The sequence below is a fragment of the Pseudophryne corroboree genome, chromosome 3 (genome assembly GCF_028390025.1).
Source record: "Pseudophryne corroboree isolate aPseCor3 chromosome 3, aPseCor3.hap2, whole genome shotgun sequence".
Classification (NCBI taxonomy): Eukaryota; Metazoa; Chordata; class Amphibia; order Anura; family Myobatrachidae; genus Pseudophryne; species Pseudophryne corroboree.
Window position 1 is genome coordinate 706,209,844 of NC_086446.1, and position 19,069 is coordinate 706,228,912.

General features: G+C 42.0%; 1 protein-coding gene across 1 annotated transcript in view; it reads right to left on the reverse strand.

Moving 5' to 3' along the window:
• The window catches only part of LOC135056654 (alpha-2-macroglobulin-like), a 222,886-nt gene that overhangs the window by 10,882 nt on the left and 192,935 nt on the right, over positions 1 to 19,069 (reverse strand). Inside the window, exons 28-32 of the mRNA XM_063962100.1 lie at positions 16,530 to 16,692; positions 15,086 to 15,267; positions 12,743 to 12,958; positions 10,755 to 10,879; positions 6,288 to 6,378 (exon numbers count right to left, since the gene is read on the reverse strand). Of these exons, the coding sequence (XP_063818170.1) occupies positions 6,288 to 6,378; positions 10,755 to 10,879; positions 12,743 to 12,958; positions 15,086 to 15,267; positions 16,530 to 16,692 (777 nt within the window). The remainder of the gene's footprint in view (positions 1 to 6,287; positions 6,379 to 10,754; positions 10,880 to 12,742; positions 12,959 to 15,085; positions 15,268 to 16,529; positions 16,693 to 19,069) is intronic.

A 19,069-nucleotide genomic window follows, 5' to 3' on the forward strand; every position in this document is an offset into this window, starting at 1 on the left:
TCCTACATCTGGACATCTGACAAAGGTCCATATGTAGTACCAAAAAAACATTGATTTATTACCCTGATGGATTGAATAAAAGCTGCATTCTGAATACTGGTGAGTGCACCCCTGGTTCTGTTTTCCTGCATTGGGAAGGATTTAATTCTTTTTTTGGTGGTGACATATATACACACGTGTGTTTTTACCCGCACTCGGCGTCTTTCAAACAGCAAGGTAATGTGTATTACATGTGAATCATCAAAGTTTCGGGGACCCCCATCCTGAAGAAGGGGACGGGGTCCCCGAAACATTGATGAACCACTTGTAATACACGTTACGTTGTTGTTTGAAAGACGCTGAGTGCAGCCTCTTATTTTACCCACTATATATATATATATATATATATATATATATATATGAAAACACAAATTCCCAAGTGCGCTAAAGTGAAATGTAACTACAAAATTTTTCCAGCATTAATTTCATAGGAATGTAGACTGGAGGATGTTTAAGTCCTCCAGTTTTCATTCCTGCGAAATTAACGCTGGAAGTATTTTGTAGTTACGTTTCACTTTAGCGCACTTGGGAATTTGTGTTTTTCTTGTATGCTTTTGAGGTCTCCCAATAAAGATCTCTCCCATTGTGCAGCTTCCAGGTTGGCGCGAGATAAAGAAACTACTGTGTTTCTCTCTCTCTCTCTCTATATATATATATATATATATTCAGTATGATATCCCGGTGGATGGGATGCAGGCGGTCAGAATACCGACAGCGGCATCCCGACCATCAGAATCCCGACCATCAGAATCCCAACAGCCACTTGTACAGTACCCTAACCCTCCCCTGCCCCCCACCCTAACCCTTCCCGGTGGTGCCTAACCCTAACCCTCCCGGGTGGTGCCTAGCCCTAACCCTCCCTTCCCTGCTGCCTAAACCTAACCCCCCCCCCCGCTTGGTGCCTAACCTAACCTCCCCTTCTAAGTACCTAACCATACCTTTTTTTTTCTTTTTACATTGTCTATTCTTTATTGAAAATTTTCAATATGGAAAAAGAAAAAAACAGACTTTAAACAGTAACAATTACATTATGTCATCCACCACTTGGTTATACGACCATACTAGCCCCATACATTAGTGACTAGAACAACCTTTCATTAGCATTCGTATAATAAGAAATATACATACAGCACTTGTCCATTTGACACTGAATAATCGGTGCATGTTACCATATACCAGTAGACCTATGTGCATATATATACAGACATTCCACTGCGAAGGAATATAGTAAACCAAAAGAGGAGAAAAGAAAAAAGGAAAGATGCTTGAAATAAAAAAAGGGATATCAGAATCAATATTGATATGTCACAACGTGCCCCATGTGATACAAGTATACACATAATTACGCTGTTGCTGCAGCTCCTGTCCCTCTTCCCAACCCCGAGTCACACCATCTATCCCATTTAACATGGAATTTATGCATAGCATTCCGTTTTTTAAACATATGTTTTTCATGCCTGACTACGTTATCCACCAAAGCCCTCGATTTATATATCACCGGGGAATATTTGAACACCATACTCGTGCTATTATGACCTTGGCTAATGTAGTGAGACAAAGGACATACTGGTAGAGCACTAAGGAATGTGTCTCCTCAAGATCTAAACCAAACATTCTTGTATTAAAACTAGGCAAAGAGGGAGCCGTCTGCAAGACATCTCTCCATACTTCCTCCCAAAAGGAGAGTACTATGGGGCATTCCCACAATAAATGCCAAAATCCAGCATTTTCCAATCGGCATCTAGGCCAGAAGGAATTATCTCGAAGACTGGCCCTTGACATAGACACAGGTGTATGATATACTCTATGTAAAATATAGAAATATACTTGCTGATAACGGACACAAGGAGTAGTATACCTAAGGGATCCTAAAATCTGAATCCATGGCTCGTTTGATAACGGGCCTATATCAGTTTTCCATTTCAATTTCAGAGGATCATTCCGGTTCGGAAACAAATTATCGTTAATCTGGGCATAGATACTAGAAACATGACCTCTCGAACCCAAACTCACTAATATTGATTTAACGGGTGAGGGTATCAGCACAGGGTCAGTGCGTATAAACTAAGATTGGATCGCACGTCTTAAGGCCCGTACACACTGGCCGATATATGAGCCATTCTCTTGAACGGCCGATATATCGCAGGACCGTCGGCCAGTGTGTACAGCCGATACGTCTATGAAGTCCGTCGTTCACAGACGTATCGCGTCGTCCCCACAGCACAGCCGACGGCCAATATATCAAATGATATATTGGTGCGTCGCTGTGTGTGTACGGCGGTCGGCCGACCGCCCGTACACATGCTGCGGCGGCCGGCGGTGATTGACAGCTGAACTGGGTGGGTGTGTGTACACGCCCTCCCAGTTCATGACGTCAGTCCCCGACGGATCGGGCAGTGTGTATGCTCAACACACTGCCCGATCCGTCCATAGATATATCTGCAGATCAATTGATCTGCAGATATATCTATTAGTGTGTACCCACCTTTAGTTGTACATAACGAAAAAATGCATTATTAGGAAAACTAAACTCACTGTAGCTGATGAAATGATTTAAACGTTCCTTCACTTTATAATTGACCTAAAGTATTAACGCCCTTCAACAACCATACATTGTCTGTAGAAATTTTAAGCAGTTTGGAATATGAAGTATTGTGCCACAGGGGGGAATCCGCATCATAACCAAACTACTCAAAAAAGTATGAGCATATCGCCAAATTAATAGAGCTTGCTGAAGCAAAGGAGGCAGACCAGAGACAGACATTCCAGAAAGTAGAAAAAGTAAAGGAGAGAAGAAGGGCCCCACCTGCTCACCCAGAGAGCCCACCAAAGTCAAATCAGCAGTGTCCTTTACCCAATTAACTAAATGCGCCAGTTGAGCCGCAATATAATAGACCCTAAGATTGGGAAGACCAAGTCCTCCAGATGTTTTGGATTTGTATTAAGTTTTAATAGAGATTCTTGCCAGCCTATTTCCCCATACGAATGATGATAAATATACAGTACTCTCAATAGTAGAGAATACTGTTTTGGGAATATATACTGGAGAGTGCTGCAGAACGTATAAAAATTGATACGGCCTAAGACAGATAGTGGCAGTTTTTTTCACACATGACATTTCATCTTAAAACCCGCTGTTATGGGAGCAATATTTGGAGACACAAAGGGGGTCATTAACGAGCTAGCAGTTTTTAGCAGCCGTGCAAACGCTATGCCGCCACCCACTGGGAGTGTATTTTAGCTTAGCAGAAGTGCAAACATTTTTATCGCAGAGCGGCTGCAAAATTTTTTTGTGTCATTTCAGAGTAGCTCAAAACCTACTCAGCGCTTGCGATCACTTCAGACTATTCAGTTCCGGATTTGACATCACACATCCGCCCAGCGTTCGCCCAGCCATGCCTGTGTTTTCCCTGGCACGCCTGTGTTTCTCCAAACACTCCCTGAAAACGGTCAGTTGCCACCCAGAAACGGCCACTTCATGTCAGAATCAGAATCAGAATTGAAGTAAATGACTAAATTTAATCTGAGTGCTATAATTTTAGCCAATACTTTGATATCCGTGGTCAAAAGTGAAATAGGCCGATATGACTCCGGCAGAGTGGGGTCCTTTCCCGTCTTAACTAACACAACAATAATTGCTTCACACATAGAAGGAGAATTTGGTCCTTGCTCATATAAGGAGTTAAACATATCTAACAAATAAGGAACAAAAAAGTCCTTATATTTTCTGTACACTTCCACGGGAATTCCATTGCATCCAGGACCTTTAGAGGCTGGAAACAAGGAAATTGCTGCCGCAACCTCCTCCAATGTAAATGGAGCATCGACAATATATACAGCTTCTTGAGGCAAATGTGGCAATGCAATTTGGTCCAAATAATTCTGAAGTTGCTCGTTCATATATGCAACCTGGGAAGTGTACAGACAAGAGTAGTAACTATGAAACACCTCTGAAATCTCCTCCCAGAATAACACAACCGTCCTTGGGAATTTTGCATGCTCTGGACTATATTAGCAGTAGACTATTCCCTTGCCAGATAAGCTAAGTAACTGCCTCCTACTTCAGCCTGGAAATATTGCTCATGTTTAGAAAATAGCAACCTATGTCTGGATTTTTCAAAAAGTTTTTCTGTCCACTCACTCTGCACATCCAGCTACAGTCCCCTATCAATACATGAATGAGAGAGGAGATACTGAGCCTCCAATTGCTGACATAATCTTTCAAGACGAGATTCCTCCTTCCTATTAAACAATTTAATATCAGAAATACGTTTAATGAAGGCACCCCTAATATAGGCCTTAAAAGCGTCATGTCTAATTAAAAGGTCTGGATGCGAAGAGTTATCAGACTGAAACCTCTTCCAATCAGCAATTAAGTCTGAGCGAGTAGGCATTAAGGTCAACCAGAAAGAATTAAGTTTCCAAAATCTTGTTCCCTTGGCCTGGAGCGTTTGTAACGTAAGAAGCATAGGAGAGTGATCTGAAATTCCTCTAGACAAATAGGCAACCTCCACTATATCCGAAAACAATTCTGGCAAAATTAAAACCAAATCTATCCATGACATAGTATGTAAAGAAGTGGAATAACATGAATATTGAGCAACAGAGGGATTATGATATCTCTATTTAATGGAGTTGGAGAGGGAGTATGAGAAACAGACATAACAGTACCCACATAACCATACATTTCCCATCCCTACACCCTATCCCCCCTTCTAATGCCTAAACTTAACCCCCTCCCCCCTTCCCGCAGCAGGACACAAGGGATTCCGGCTGTTGGTACTTTGACGCCGGGATCCTGAGCTCCATCTGTATTTTGATGCTGGTACAATATCCCCGGTCAGGATTCTGTCATTGGTATTTCGACCGCCGGGACCCCGTCCGACGGCATTGTAACTACATTCCATAAACTATATATATATATATATATATATATATATATATCTATCTTCATAATAACCTTCTTGTACAATTAAAATTGGATCATAACTCTATCAGAAATACTAATAGCTTGGTATTAAATTTATGTTGAGTGATGTTAGTTATAATAAGGATAAGTCTACAATTTAGCAGTACAATTGATAGGGTATAGATTTAGTACTTTTTAAAGCACTATATATATTTAAAACCAATTTAATGACAGCACTGGGTTAAAGTTAAATACAAATGTATGGAAGCTCTGTATGGAGGGCAAACAATTGTCCACATACCTATAGTGGTTGGTGCTAACTTTTGCACTGGTATCAATGAATTATAAAATTCAAAAACCTGTAGTATACTCGATATACTGTATAAATCAATGTTGATTAGATATTTGGATAATGTAGGGTACTCATTCCGATAAAAGGTTCAAGTAATAAAAAAATAAACAGAGATCAACAGGTTTTCCTATTGCATGGAGTGCTTCCTTTTTTGCTGGGGCACTAACAGAACAGAAATTGTAGGTGGTTGTCATTATGACAGTGGGACCAATGGCGTCACTATGGTTGGTGTCATCCAGTGCAAATCAGGACTCTTAGCATGTACACGTGAAAAGGGGGCATGGCTTCACGGAGAAGAGGGCATGACTTCGTGAAATGCCCCATCTTCAACACTCAGAGATGCTACACTGACCCCAGAAAATCTCCCCGCGCTGAGACCTTGGCAGGGGTGTTTTAACAGAGGATGGAGCTCGTGTGCATCCTCTGGGTGGACCCCCTCCTCTGTACATCACAGTAGTCACTGGCATTGTGCCGGAGTCTACTGGGCATGCGCAGGTCACTGGAAACATGGTGCCCACCATGTTCCGGAGACCAAATTGGCTACTGCGCATGCGTGGTGGCCATTTTGGCTGTGATTTTTGCCGTGACTGCAGCACCCAATGATGTACTCTGGAAAGGTAATTATTAAAATGGGTGCAGTGTGCACGGCGTGGGCCCCTCCTGGACCAAGGGGCCCGTGTACACTGCACCCATTAAAGAAATGCCTATGGACTTTGGATGGTGTCACCCAGTGCAGACTGCACTCCCCTAGTTACACCAACGAGTACATATTTCTCTGTTACAGAGTCTCCAGTCCAGACTGTCATAGCCTAGTGCTATAAGTTTCTTTTTGGGGAGAGTGCACTGCATTTTTGCCCCTACCCGCTTGTATTTTGCAGTTACCAGCCTAGGCTAGTGGTGGTAGTACTTTGGAGAGGGGTTTTTTTTGCAATAAAATGCCAGTCATAATCAAGCTATATAAATAGTTGATTGAATTATGTTTCCTACCTTTTTAATACTCTTTTTATCAGGAACAAATCCTGACAGAAACTCCACCACAACCATTGCCATGTTAGTCTCAGGTCGCTTTCCAGTGTATCTACAACAGAATGGAAGATAAAAATGAGTGAGCACTAGGTTCAGGAGCATAATGTACCAAACATGGTCAATCATCAATAGTGGACATTAAGAAAGGAACACAGATTAGACGTAATTTCCTGCTTGGACTATTGTAACCGCCTTCTCTCTGGTTTTCCTCAGTTGCACCTCTCCCCACTTAAATAATCCTGCTGCTCATCTCATTTTACTAACCTGGGGCATGGTGTCTCAAAGCCGTGTCCCGGCTATCTCAGCTATCCAGCTATAGCCGGGACACGGCTATCTCAGCTATCCAGCTATAGCCGGGACACTGCTCTACTGTGCACCTGTGGTCAACCATCAAGCTGTGCCCCAGCTGTCTCAGCTATCCAGCTCTGCTGTACACCTGTGGTCAAGCATCAAGCCATGTCCCGGCTGCCTCATCTATCTAGCTGTCCTGCTTTGCTGTGCACCAGTGCTCAAGTATCAAGCCTGTCCCGGCTATCTCAGCTATTCAGCTACCCAGCTATACTGCAAATCTGTGTTCAAGCATTAAGCCGTGTTCCGGCTATCTAGCTTTTCAGCCACATACCTGTGGTCAAGAAATCTTTTAAGACTATTATTTGTGATTCTTCTATCATATCCTGTAAGTTACAGTAAACCTCCTTGCTTTACTCCAAGGCTTCTGCATCCATTTCCTGGTACAAACCCTAGTTCGGGTTCAACAGATTCTCAAAGTCTGACACTCAGACTCCAGTTAAATGTAACCCTTACATACAAAGCCTTAAACCACTCCTCCCCTACCTTCATCTCTCACCACATCTATGTCCATACTCCTTCCTGCCCATGAAGCTCTTCCATCATCTTTTCTCCAACCTGGCTCTTCTCTTCATGCTTACCTCCAAGATTTTGCTCAAAATACCCCCATACTAAGAAACACACTACTTCAGCCAGTCAAACTAGTTATTATTAAAGCATACCAGCCCTCTTGATAACTCGTCATTGTTCTCCTCTACCACTCCATCATGTATCCTTCCCAGTTTACTTTGCAACTGTTTACCCTTCCCTTTAGTACATAAGCCTTTTACAGGCAAGGCCCTCTACCCTCATGTTCCCTCTTTGCACTATCCATGACACCAATTTTTCCAGTTCCTTTTGTGTTTATCTGCTGTACTGAAAAGACTGAAAATGCACGTTGTTTAGGTAATACTATAAGAAAACACACAGAAGAAAGAGGTGGTTGTGAGCACGCAGTTTGAGCTACAGTATCTGGCCATTCAACGTAAGGGAAGGAAACATATTATACACTTAATAATTATGAGGCTAATTTTTTATCTAATGGAAGGATGAATAAGTCTGATGGCACATAAGCGGTCAGGTTGTCGGGTATGGCATAGATTGGGTATCTATTGGTTTGGGTTATGGACTTGCTGTTTGATGGACATATAGAGTTCTAGAGAAGGGTTTCCTTATTATATGTGAGAGGTTAAAGTTTTTTACTTAGTCTATTAGTTTACATAAACTAGCTGCGGGATCTTCCTTTTTGCAGATTAAAGTTCCTGCTCTCTGCCAGGCTAAGTAGATAATTTACTTGTTTCTTATTTGCCCATTTTTTCTTTTTGTTTTCCTCCTGTAGCTCACTTCTTCTTCCTTTGATTGTAACGTTGTTTTCCATCTTTCCCTGCTCTGTCTTCTGTTCCCACTTTTCTCTTTTTTCTATCCCCCTTTTAAAAATTTCCTGCACCTCCCTTTTTAGTTTACGCTCCCTGTCCTAGTATGACTCTGCCAAAAGGGTTTGTGCCTCTTCCCTGGCACCTGTCACGATCCGGGTATCTGGACGCCATTTCTTACCCATCAGATGCCTCCTAAGGCTGGCTCAGCGCTCCAGGACCGGATCCCATCTGTTATCCTGATGTGTACATTCCTGTATCCTCTCCTGTCACTCTGGGACGCTGTCACAGTAAACGCCATATTACACCTGGCATTGTGTCTCCCGCGGCCTCCGCCGCCGTCCCTGAACTTCTGCATGCAGAGTGTCTGAGTGGCGATTACGTCAGCCGCGGCCTCCGCTGTGTCCGCGTGGTTGGATGTGCATCTGTCAGCCTGGCGCCTCCTGTCTCCGGTGGCCGGCGCCGCCATTACTGTTTTCATTACCACATGGATTACAAACCAAACTTCCTTCCAAGTGTCTGCATGGGCGCAGCCATCTTGGATTCTGTCAGCTGATCATTTCCACCAATCTGTTCTCAGTATTGATAATCTGCATAATTGCCTAGCCAATCCCTTCCTTGCTGCAGGTATAAATACACTGTGCCTGAGCAAGGAAGGCGTCAGTGCTTTGGTTGTCAAACCTAGTTCCTGTTTGTCTCTCTCCTGTGACTGTCTTCCAGGTTCCAGCTCCTGTCTCAAGACTTCCACCATAGAGACCCGCACCAGCATTCCACCTGCGGTGTAGCCTGACTCTCCAATCCATTGTGGATTCATCTGTTTCCAGCTACAACATTACCTGCTTCCAGCTCAGCTTCCAGCAGAGTACAGCTTCTCTTAAAGGGCCGGTGTCCTTTCTACACTTTACCACTCTCCACCGGTATTATTATTTCTCCGCTCTCAAGTTCTACATTTCAGTTCATATTTCATCGCTCCCAAGTTCATTTATTATTTAACTGGTTCCAGCCAGTATCCACTCCGTGCTAACAACAGTCTGGTTCCAGCCAGTATCCACAGCAGCCGTTTTATCTTCAGCAACCCAGCTTTTCCTGGAACACCAGCTGTCACAATCCTGGGTTATCTCCATTGCTACAGTCGGGCCTGGTAAGGACTTTCCATCTAGAAGATTATAAGAACTATCTCACACTACCAGTGCCCTGTGGCTCCTGCCATCCTGTAGTTCCCAGGAACTGTATTTATTCTTTGCTGACTTTTACGTTTTCTTTTACTGCTGCTGTGTTGCGGAGTTGTCATAATAAACATCATTGACTTTTATCCAAGTTGTCGTGGTCACGCCTTCGGGCAGTTATTATTCATGTTACTTACATGTCCAGGGGTCTGATACAACCTCCCAGGTTCCGGTACATCTCAGCCCCTACAACTGAGGCTGCCTCCCGTCAGCTCAGGCCCTCAGTTGTGACAGCACCTCACTAACCACTCATGCCCCCCACTCTTCTTTGGGCATCTCTCATTTAAAGCTGAGTCAGGGGTTGCAGCCTGCTCCAACTAAAGATCCCATAGCCAGAGATTTGTCAGAGGTCCCTGCTCCCTGCAATCAGTTTTGGGCCTTCAGAAATGCTCTCCATTTCTCTATTTCATAATAGTTGGTGCATGAACCCACAGCACTGAACATACTTCCAGTTGGATTCAATGGAGCAATACTAGTCCCCAACCAAAAAGGCTCTCTGAGCATTCTTTTGGCAACCCTGTCCTGCACTTCTGACTTCCAGCACTGGCTCCTATTGCTCAATAATGGCCATTAAACTCATTATGCAGAGGTGGGCTGTGGCCAACAAACTAGCCACATCTGTGGAGCAGGTTTCTGACAGCACCCTCCTGCCACTGCCCCCTCTCCTGGACCTTTACAGTTTTTGATCCTTCCAATGCATTTTGTAGCCAGAGCTTTTTCCCACTGGACCCCTCTGCTAGCCACCATTGAGGATTGCTGAGGTTTCTAGCACATATGATACTAGTGAGCATCAGCTTTTTTTAGGGCATGAGTTTGGGCTCACTTTCTGGTGCAAGCAACAAAGGAACCAAACCACCAAATTAGCCAAACAGACTTATGCAGGTAAATATGGGGAGTCCCCAGAGTAAACTTGGTGATGTTGACTGGGATCACTTCTAACAGATATGGTTCACTGTGCCAAAACTGTGACTACTGTTGCGTGAGGGACATGATTAATATGCTACATGGACATAATTACATTCATGGAGAATACCTAAAAATGCTTTGAAGCAGCTAAGAGGTGCGGGCGAATCGGAAAAGATTAATTTCTCTGAGCACCACAGTGTCATCAAGTACATGCATTTAACTCATGGCATGTATAACAAGTCCAGGTGGAACAGATGTGCCCACATACAGTACATATAGCCTTAATATACTGTACCATGTGGCATGACATCACGATTGCAATCTATTAAATACTTTAGTAAGATCAACCACTTCAGAAAAAAATGTTCAGTGCTGTAATACACTGTACAGTACATTACTGGGTTGGGAAATACTAAAGAAAATATAATTTCTGGCACTGTACTTTAGTTTGAAGACAATAGCTCACATTCAATCACATATTGTTATAATGTCAATAAATTGTCTCTGAGATTTATTTCTCAGGGGATTGCCCAATACAGTATATTGAAGTAAAAGTAGATGTGACAATGGATTGGGCTTTACAATGTTATTCTTACCTCACATCCACATGGAGTTCAAAGTTTGTCTGTGCTTCATGGGTGCAGACGGCTGGTTGGGTGCTGACATTGACGGAAAAGTGGTCATCCGAATGGTCAGGAAGACTGTTATAATGCAGATGTGACTGCAAGCAAATAAATATTGTATCAACAACAATCTAGCCATTAATTCATTTCACATTCAGTTATTGATCAGCATTTTTTAGTTTATTTTGAAAATGAGCTAATTTTTATTTTAATTTTTACAACAAAGTTTGTTATTTTTATAAATGAAGTTCATTTTATTCTTGTTACTAAAAAAAAAAAGATATGTCCAATACTTATAGTCTTTCACAATTAACATCTATCTATCTATCTATCTATCTATCTATCTATCTATCTATCTATCTATCTATCTATCTATCTATCTATCTATCTATATTAAATAAAACATTTTTAAAATGATAATACATATTTCACATAATGTTATGAAAAGTAGTGATATATACAATAATATCTTTAAAAATGCAATTTTATAATTATTCTGTATTAATGATAAAACTATTCTACAGTATATAAAGATACCATAAAAAATGAAAATAAATAATTAAATTATATTATTAATAATGATATACTCAATATTTTAACAACGCAAACTACAATATATGTATATCAATTATTATTCTAAAATTGTGAGAGACTGAATGAAGGAGTATATTAAAAACGTTTAGCCACAGATATGGATTCCTGGTCAATTAGATAAATAAGAATCTTTTACAGAGTAGGGTGCAAAACATTAAATTCTATTTGTTTTACAGGGAACTTAAAGATTTTAAGCTATGTAACCAGTACTGTACAGTATGTATTATTGTTATTTGTAATATGGCTATTTTTATTATTATAATTTATTTACATGGCGACACAAGAGTTTAAGATAATATTCTAAATTGTTTTCTTACAACAAAAAACAATTTAGGTTATTATCTTAAACAAAAGTCCCGGCTCGGACCTCCATGCCATTTTCGAAATCCAAAACAAGTCTGAACGTCAGATTCTCCCAGGACTTGGTTTCCATAAATGGTGCAGCTGCTTGGACTCAGTGCCATTTCCGTCTAGTGCACGCTAACGTTAGCTGCGCTGTACTCTGCTGTAGGGGTCGTCTGGCTGTGTGTGTTTGAGAGTATCACGGTGCTCCATTTCTCAAGTGCTATCTGTGCATAAATTACTGCTGCTACCGTGAATCACTATTGTCTGCTGCACACTGTGTTGTGTCTAGGCTGGGCTGTGTATAGTCACTGTATATAGGGGAACATGGCTGTATGTTGCACTGGACTCTGATATATACTGTGATGTGCCCAGGTTCACAAAGAGCTGTGTATAGTCATTGTTTGAACTGGGCTGCAAGTTCAAAAGCAAAAAAATAAAATATATATATTTCTATTGTTTTGTTTGCAATGTTTTGTGCGCTTTACCCTATTACGCTCTGTTCAAGTACATCTATAAGCCCTGTGATTCCATGCAGTTTAAATCAGGCTACAAGTTCAAAAGCAGAAAAAAAAAATATAGTTCTATTGTATTGTTTGCACTGTTTGTTGCGCTTTACCCTATTACATTGTGTTCACATGCATCTATAAGCCCTGCGATTCCACACAGTTTTAACCAGGCTGCAAGTAATATATATATATTTATTTTTTCAATTGTTTTGTTTGCACTGTTTGGTGCACTTTACCCTAGTGCACTTTGTTCAAAGCCCTGTGACTCCACACAGTGATCTGCAAATTGAAAAAATGGATAACGACCAGTTTACAGAAGAGGAACCAAGTACTGTCACAGCAGCTGCTGCTACCAGTCATGATGATGACACTAGTCATTAAATGTCATCTACTAAATTCGATGCTCATGGGAAGACAACAATATACAGTTGTAAAGAAAAAAACACATGTAATAAAGGGTAATGACCAATGACCAATACAGTCTTGTTTGCTCAGAAAAGACAATATTTTACTTACTTGTAAATAGACACAACCTTTTCCAGTGGCAGTTACTGTATATTCACCAGGGAATTCTGGCAGGACTACTGTCTGCAGAAGAACACTATTTTCTTTGTCCACATGAATTTCTTTGTGGAACCCAGACTTTGACTCAACTGTCACCGTTGCGGCTCCCTTCTTGTGGTGAGTGGCCTTGGCATATTTAGCAAGAGCTTGAATACCTACTGTAGAGTCCTACAAAATCAAATTGATATGTTTTTAATGATAAAGAGGCCTATCTGAAATTAACTATGCTTTTGTGAATTTAATATTTGATAATTACTTTGACAATAACAGGAGATGCATTGGCCTTAGGCTTATTAGACTAATACTCTAAATACATTGTCACCATATGCTTTAAATTTGAATTTTGATCTTGGTTAATTTTACAATTTTAAGTATGTTACCTTCTGAAAGCATTTGCCTTTAACAATGTTTTCCTTTTATTACCTTTTATTAGATAGTTTATATAGATATTTTAATGTTGCTGTACTTATTTTTACTTGGCATATAAATTACAATAGTATAATCTAAGAACCATAAATAAGTATATTAGGACTGTTTTAACATGAATTAATGTTATTTTTTAATGTTACATTTTATCACAATTCATCTGAAATGTTAAGCACAGTCTTAAGGCCCCCAAACATCTGCAGTGTATTGTTGCAATACCCCAATATCACCTGCCCCTGGGTCGGGAGATTGGGAATTTTAAACAAGTAGCATTTTCCTGATTGCCAAATGCAACCAAAAATGACTGGGATTGTCAATCGAGAATCAATATGTAGAATGTCCTCGATTTCCAATGGATCATCGATTGATGGCCACTGATAGGCTTTTTTGATCAGTGAATCGGGTCAGTTTGGAGAACAGGGAAGTGACCATCTGATGTATGAAGCCCTTTATTTTAAAGTGAAAGCTATTGTACAGTAAGTCAAATTCTCATCATGATTGAGAGAGTGCATGCAAAACACAGGCTGAAATGCATGTTACCCTACAAATTAAGTCTCCTCATTAGAATGTATGTTGTATAGCACAATGATACAGGAGCCTACAGTTACTAAGATTGCCTGGGAAAGGCTGCTTCTCAACTCTACTGCATATGTCACACTCTAGAAATCAGCCAATCATAGCGTGAGTAACTAAAACTGTATGCTGTGCACTTAAATGTCTACCATAGGCGTCAGAATGGGGGGGCAAGGGGGCAGCTCCCCCCTAAACAAGATGGAGGCGAGGATGAGTGCTTACCCCCGGATCCCCGCAGGGGACTCCTCCTGTAAAATCAATTTGCTGCCGCTGCCTGTTATGCCCCATGTCCTCCTAGCCGGCTCTTCATTGATGAATTACTGGGAGGGAGGCATGGCCATGCTGAGTCTGCTGGGACAACCCCGCCTCCTCCCAGTAATACATATGTGATGAGCCGGGCGAGCTAGGAGGACATGGGGCATAGCAGGCAGCTGCAGCACACTGATTTTACAGCATGAGTCGCAAGTAGGTAAGCGCCGCTCACCCGCACTGGGGGAGTGGGGAGGTTTGGCGGGGAGCGCCAAAATGTAATTTTTACTATGTCCCCCCAACCTCAAAACATTCCAGCGCCCCTGATGTCTACTAATTTCTCATTTTGCTTTTTTATTGTGTTGTTTTGATTTGCAATAGTTTTGTTTAATAAACTGCATTAGAATACATAAGGAATTTATTTTAGAAAATATTGACCAGCACTGTAAAGGTGGATACACACTGATAGATACATCTGCAGATCAATTGATCAGCAGATATATCTATGGACGGATCGGGCAGTGTGCTGTGCATACACACTACCCGATCCGTCGGGGACTGACGTCATGAACTGGACGGGCGTGTACACACGCCCGCCCATTTTAGAAGTCAATCAGTGGCGGCCACCGCAGCATGTGTACGAGCGGCTGGCTGGTCACTCGTACACACACAGCGATGCACCAATATATCGGTAGATATACTGGCCGTCAGCTGTGCTGCGGGGCCAACGCAATATGTCTGTGAACGACTGAGTTCACAGACATATCGCCCGTACACACTGGCCGACGGACCCGCGATATATCGGCCGTTTAATAGAACAGCAAATATATCGGCCAGTGTGTACCCACCTTTAGTTATTCTATTTCTTTACCGTAATATTGTGTATAAGATACACCCTTCTTTATAGTAGTATAAGTTCTCTCCTTTTTCACTATTTAACAACATTTATAGAGGCAGCACAGAAAATTCAGTGTAAAACATGGAGACTGATGTGTGCCACCACCAGTATAAGATATTTTGGCATTTATTGTATCTAAGATGTGTAACCTGAGATGAGTAGAATCCTCCCCATGGATTTTGCAGTGTTAGAATATAACGGACGATGTCTGCGCTCTCTTCAACATCTTTCTGTGCAGTTGTTTTTTCAGAAAGCAAAGCCAGAATTACATAGGCAGATGTCTCAACGTCTACTTGCTTGTATACCGTTGTTTCCCAATGCTTAAATGCTTCTATGGAGATTCACAATGAAAATAAGAATAATGGGAGAAATCAATGCTCATTTGATTTATGGATAATAATGGAAAATAATTATTTAACATTAAGGGGGGTATTCAATTAGCCTCATGGTTTATCCCGCGACTCAATGTCATCAAACATCCCCAATGCTTTTAAACTACTTAGCCTTTTTTCCCAGCACCTAAAAATCAGGATTCATGTGCGGAAACCCACTGATTCTACGGAATCAATGTTTTTTCCCTGCATGTAAAACCCGGTTTTGTCTTTTTTCCGCTGAATTTACCTCACAGTTCATGGAGCTGCAAGGTTCAGTATGACTGCGGGAACTTGCGCATGGGGTAACCCTCGGTAATTGAATTTACCTTGGCACGGCAGCCGCCGGTGATTGATTGAGCAGGGTTTAATTGAATACCCCCTTAAGATTGTCAAGTTCTAGAACTACTGAATTGAAAGATGTTCACGGATAACATAAATGCACTGAATGCACTTGTTATTTATACAAGTAATGTGAGTTTGGGATACACTGTTCTTCAATAACTACTTTCTCATGGTTGTATAGTAATTTTATGCCCATATATTATTATTCTGAAGCTGCCCATAAAAGATAACAGATTACCTATGCTCATTTTTGCTGCAACATGGCTTGCTGCATGGCATGCCAGGCTAAACCTATTCGCAGCTGGTGATCGCTCCATTCACTCCTAATACAATAAATGGAGCAATCACCGCCTTCGATTAGTCATGGACTGGCCCGCCATATAGCATGGTTACATCTGTACACTGGCATTGTCATTATCAGTCCCATTTGTGGCCACCATTCACAACTTTTAATTTCTCAGGGGGACATTTACTAAGCAGTGATAAGAGCGGAGAAGTGAGCCAGTGGAGAAGTTGCCCATGGAACCCAATCACCACTGAAATAACATCTATAATTTGCATACTATAAAATTATACAGAGCTGCTGATTGGTTGATGGGGCAACTTCTCCACTGGCTCACTTCTCCGCTCTTATCACTGCTTAGTAAATGTCCTCCTCAGTCTCTCTGCAACTTCCTTCTCCATCAACAACACACGCAAACACATGCACGCATGCACACACAGACACACACAGACACACACACACACACACACACACACACACACACACACACACACACACACACACACACAACATTCCTTTGCCAAAACTGAGCCACAGCTAATAACAAATGATTTATTGGCTTGTTCATCTTAAATACTCTGTTACTCCTCGCACCTTTCTTTATGGCAGTCTTGTCTAAATGCTTCAGCGCCTCCTGTCTTAGTTCACTGTCTCCTGCCAGAGTGAAGGCATAGGCCAGAAGAGCCTGGGTATAGGGAGACGTAATGCTGTGTGCTTCTTTCCTTAAACATTTCAATGCATTCTCCACAATGCTTCCCTAAACAGAGAACATTGTCATTAGGGGCAAAGTGGGGAAAGGAAGAGATCACTGGTTAAAAAGCTTTCCCCAGAAACAGACAGCAGAAAGGTTAATTATTTACTGCAGTGGTTTCTAATACTAACAGAATGGGGGGAATTCAAATGTTTGAAAAGTCGGTTGGGTGTCTGTTTTTTCCTGTCTATTAGATAGGAAAAAAACAGACACCCAACTGACTTTTCAAACAACTGAATATCCCCCAATGTCTCATGTTTTTATATCGTAGAGTGAGAATCATATTTTACAAAGAATTGCATTCCTATTGTTCACCATGCAGCTGGACATATAATTGTCAGCCATTTCAGCCATTTATCGTGTAAAGCAGGACATTGTGATCTGCACTCACTCACTGTACAGAGTCATCCATCACCGACAATGCTCACAGCAAATTTTATATGTGTGTCATACTGTAGTTCTTTTCTCCAGTCTTCCACTCCATAACTCAGCCCATATTGCCCTGCGCTCAGCCCATAACCTAACTCCTGATACCCTATTCATGCCAGCAGTCACTTTCAACATCCGGTTCCCTCCCCAGTGGAAAGTAACTTTGGGGTCTATTCATGAAGCAGTGAAAAGAGTAGAGAAGTGTGCCAATGGAGAAGTTGCCCATGGCAACCAAATCAGTGTTGAGGTAACATTTATCAAGAGCACTCTATAAAATTATACAGAGCAGCTGATTGTTTGACATGGGCAACTTCTCCACTGGCTCACTTCTCCATACTTTTCATTGCTTTGTGAATAGACCCCTCTGTTAATAGCCTACACCTGATCAGTTGATGCATCTCGCCTGTGTTCATAGTACCTCGATTGTTACTCTTGCTTCATGTTCTCCACCTACACAACATACAGTACTCACACAAAGGCTGGGATGTAATGAAGTCCGAGTTCAGCGGCCGAGCTCAGACGTTTTTTTAAAGGGGCAATCATGTACAAGGCATGCTTTAGACATAAAAAAAGGGTCTATTCATGATGCAATGGAAAGAGTGGAGAAGTGAGCCTGTGGAGAAGTTGCCCATGGCAACCAATCAGCTGCTCCATACAATGGGATAGTATGCAAATGATAAATGTTACTTCAATGCTGCTTGGGGTTCTGTCTGCGCTGTTCTGTGCTCCCGTGTCTGCAAGCTCATTTGCACAAGTCTAAGGGAGGGAAGGGGGGGTGCACAGTGGCGACTGTACATGGAGGACACAGTGCCTGCTGTATGGAATAGGGCTCACTTGAACAAGCCAAAGGGGGAGGAGAGAAGGTGCACAGTGCCTGCTGTTCGGTACAGGGTTTGGGTTGGGAAGGAGGGGGTTGCATGGTACTGTCTGCAGCCAGCACACAAATATCTGCATCAGGATCAGCATCACCTCGGCATCTTGTCCTCCCAGCACCGCTGCTCTTGACTGGTGGTGCCTGGGCCAGGATGCAGTGAGGCCACAGCAGTGTTAGAACTGGCTCTCCGAGGGGCCTTCCTGTGTTGGGGATCAGGTATGCTGGAAGGAGGTGACTGTCACAAAACTAGATGGAATCTAGAAAACTAGACTTATCGATCACGGGGGGAAATTGCGTGATTTTTTCAAACTAGTCGGACAGACCGGTTTTGGCAGTTTTTCGGCATGTGGGAGCAAATGGTTGATTATCGTTTGCTCCCACACACTAGCCGATTATCTTTCCAACCAGCCAACTAGTTGACTGGTTAGAACAAACTGGTTCTGGTGCATGGCCAGCAAAACTGTCAAGTTACAGGCTGTGCAAGAGGCTGATTGGTTACTATAAGCAACTTCTCTACTTTCTCCAACATTCTATATAAAAAGGGGTTGTTATTCATGTAGGTGCAAATTGGAGGATTATTCCCTATCGTTATACAAACAGAAACATGGAAGGGCGAGATGTGATGAAATCCATGCGGGATGCCGGCTGAACTCAGACTTTTTTTAAAGGGGCAATCCTGTACAAGGCACGGTTTAGCCTTGTACATAGGGGGTAATTCAGAGTTGATTGCAGCAGCAAGTTTGTTAGCAATTGGGCAAAACCATGTGCACTGCAGGGGGGGGGGGGCAGATGTAACATTTGCAGAGAGAGTTAGATCTGGGTGGGTTATTTTGTTTCTGTGCAGGGTAAATACAGGCTGCTTTATTTTTACACTGCAATTTAGATTTCAGTTTGAACACACCCCACCCAAATCTAACTCTCTCTGCACATGTTACATCTGCCCCCCCTGCAGTGCACATGGTTTTGCCCAACTGCTAACATTACATCCCGGCCAAAGAATTTGATTGCAGATTAGAACCACTTGACCCATCTGGGTACAGTCATCACAACGTGGTCTTACAAACGCATTAGTAATATCTA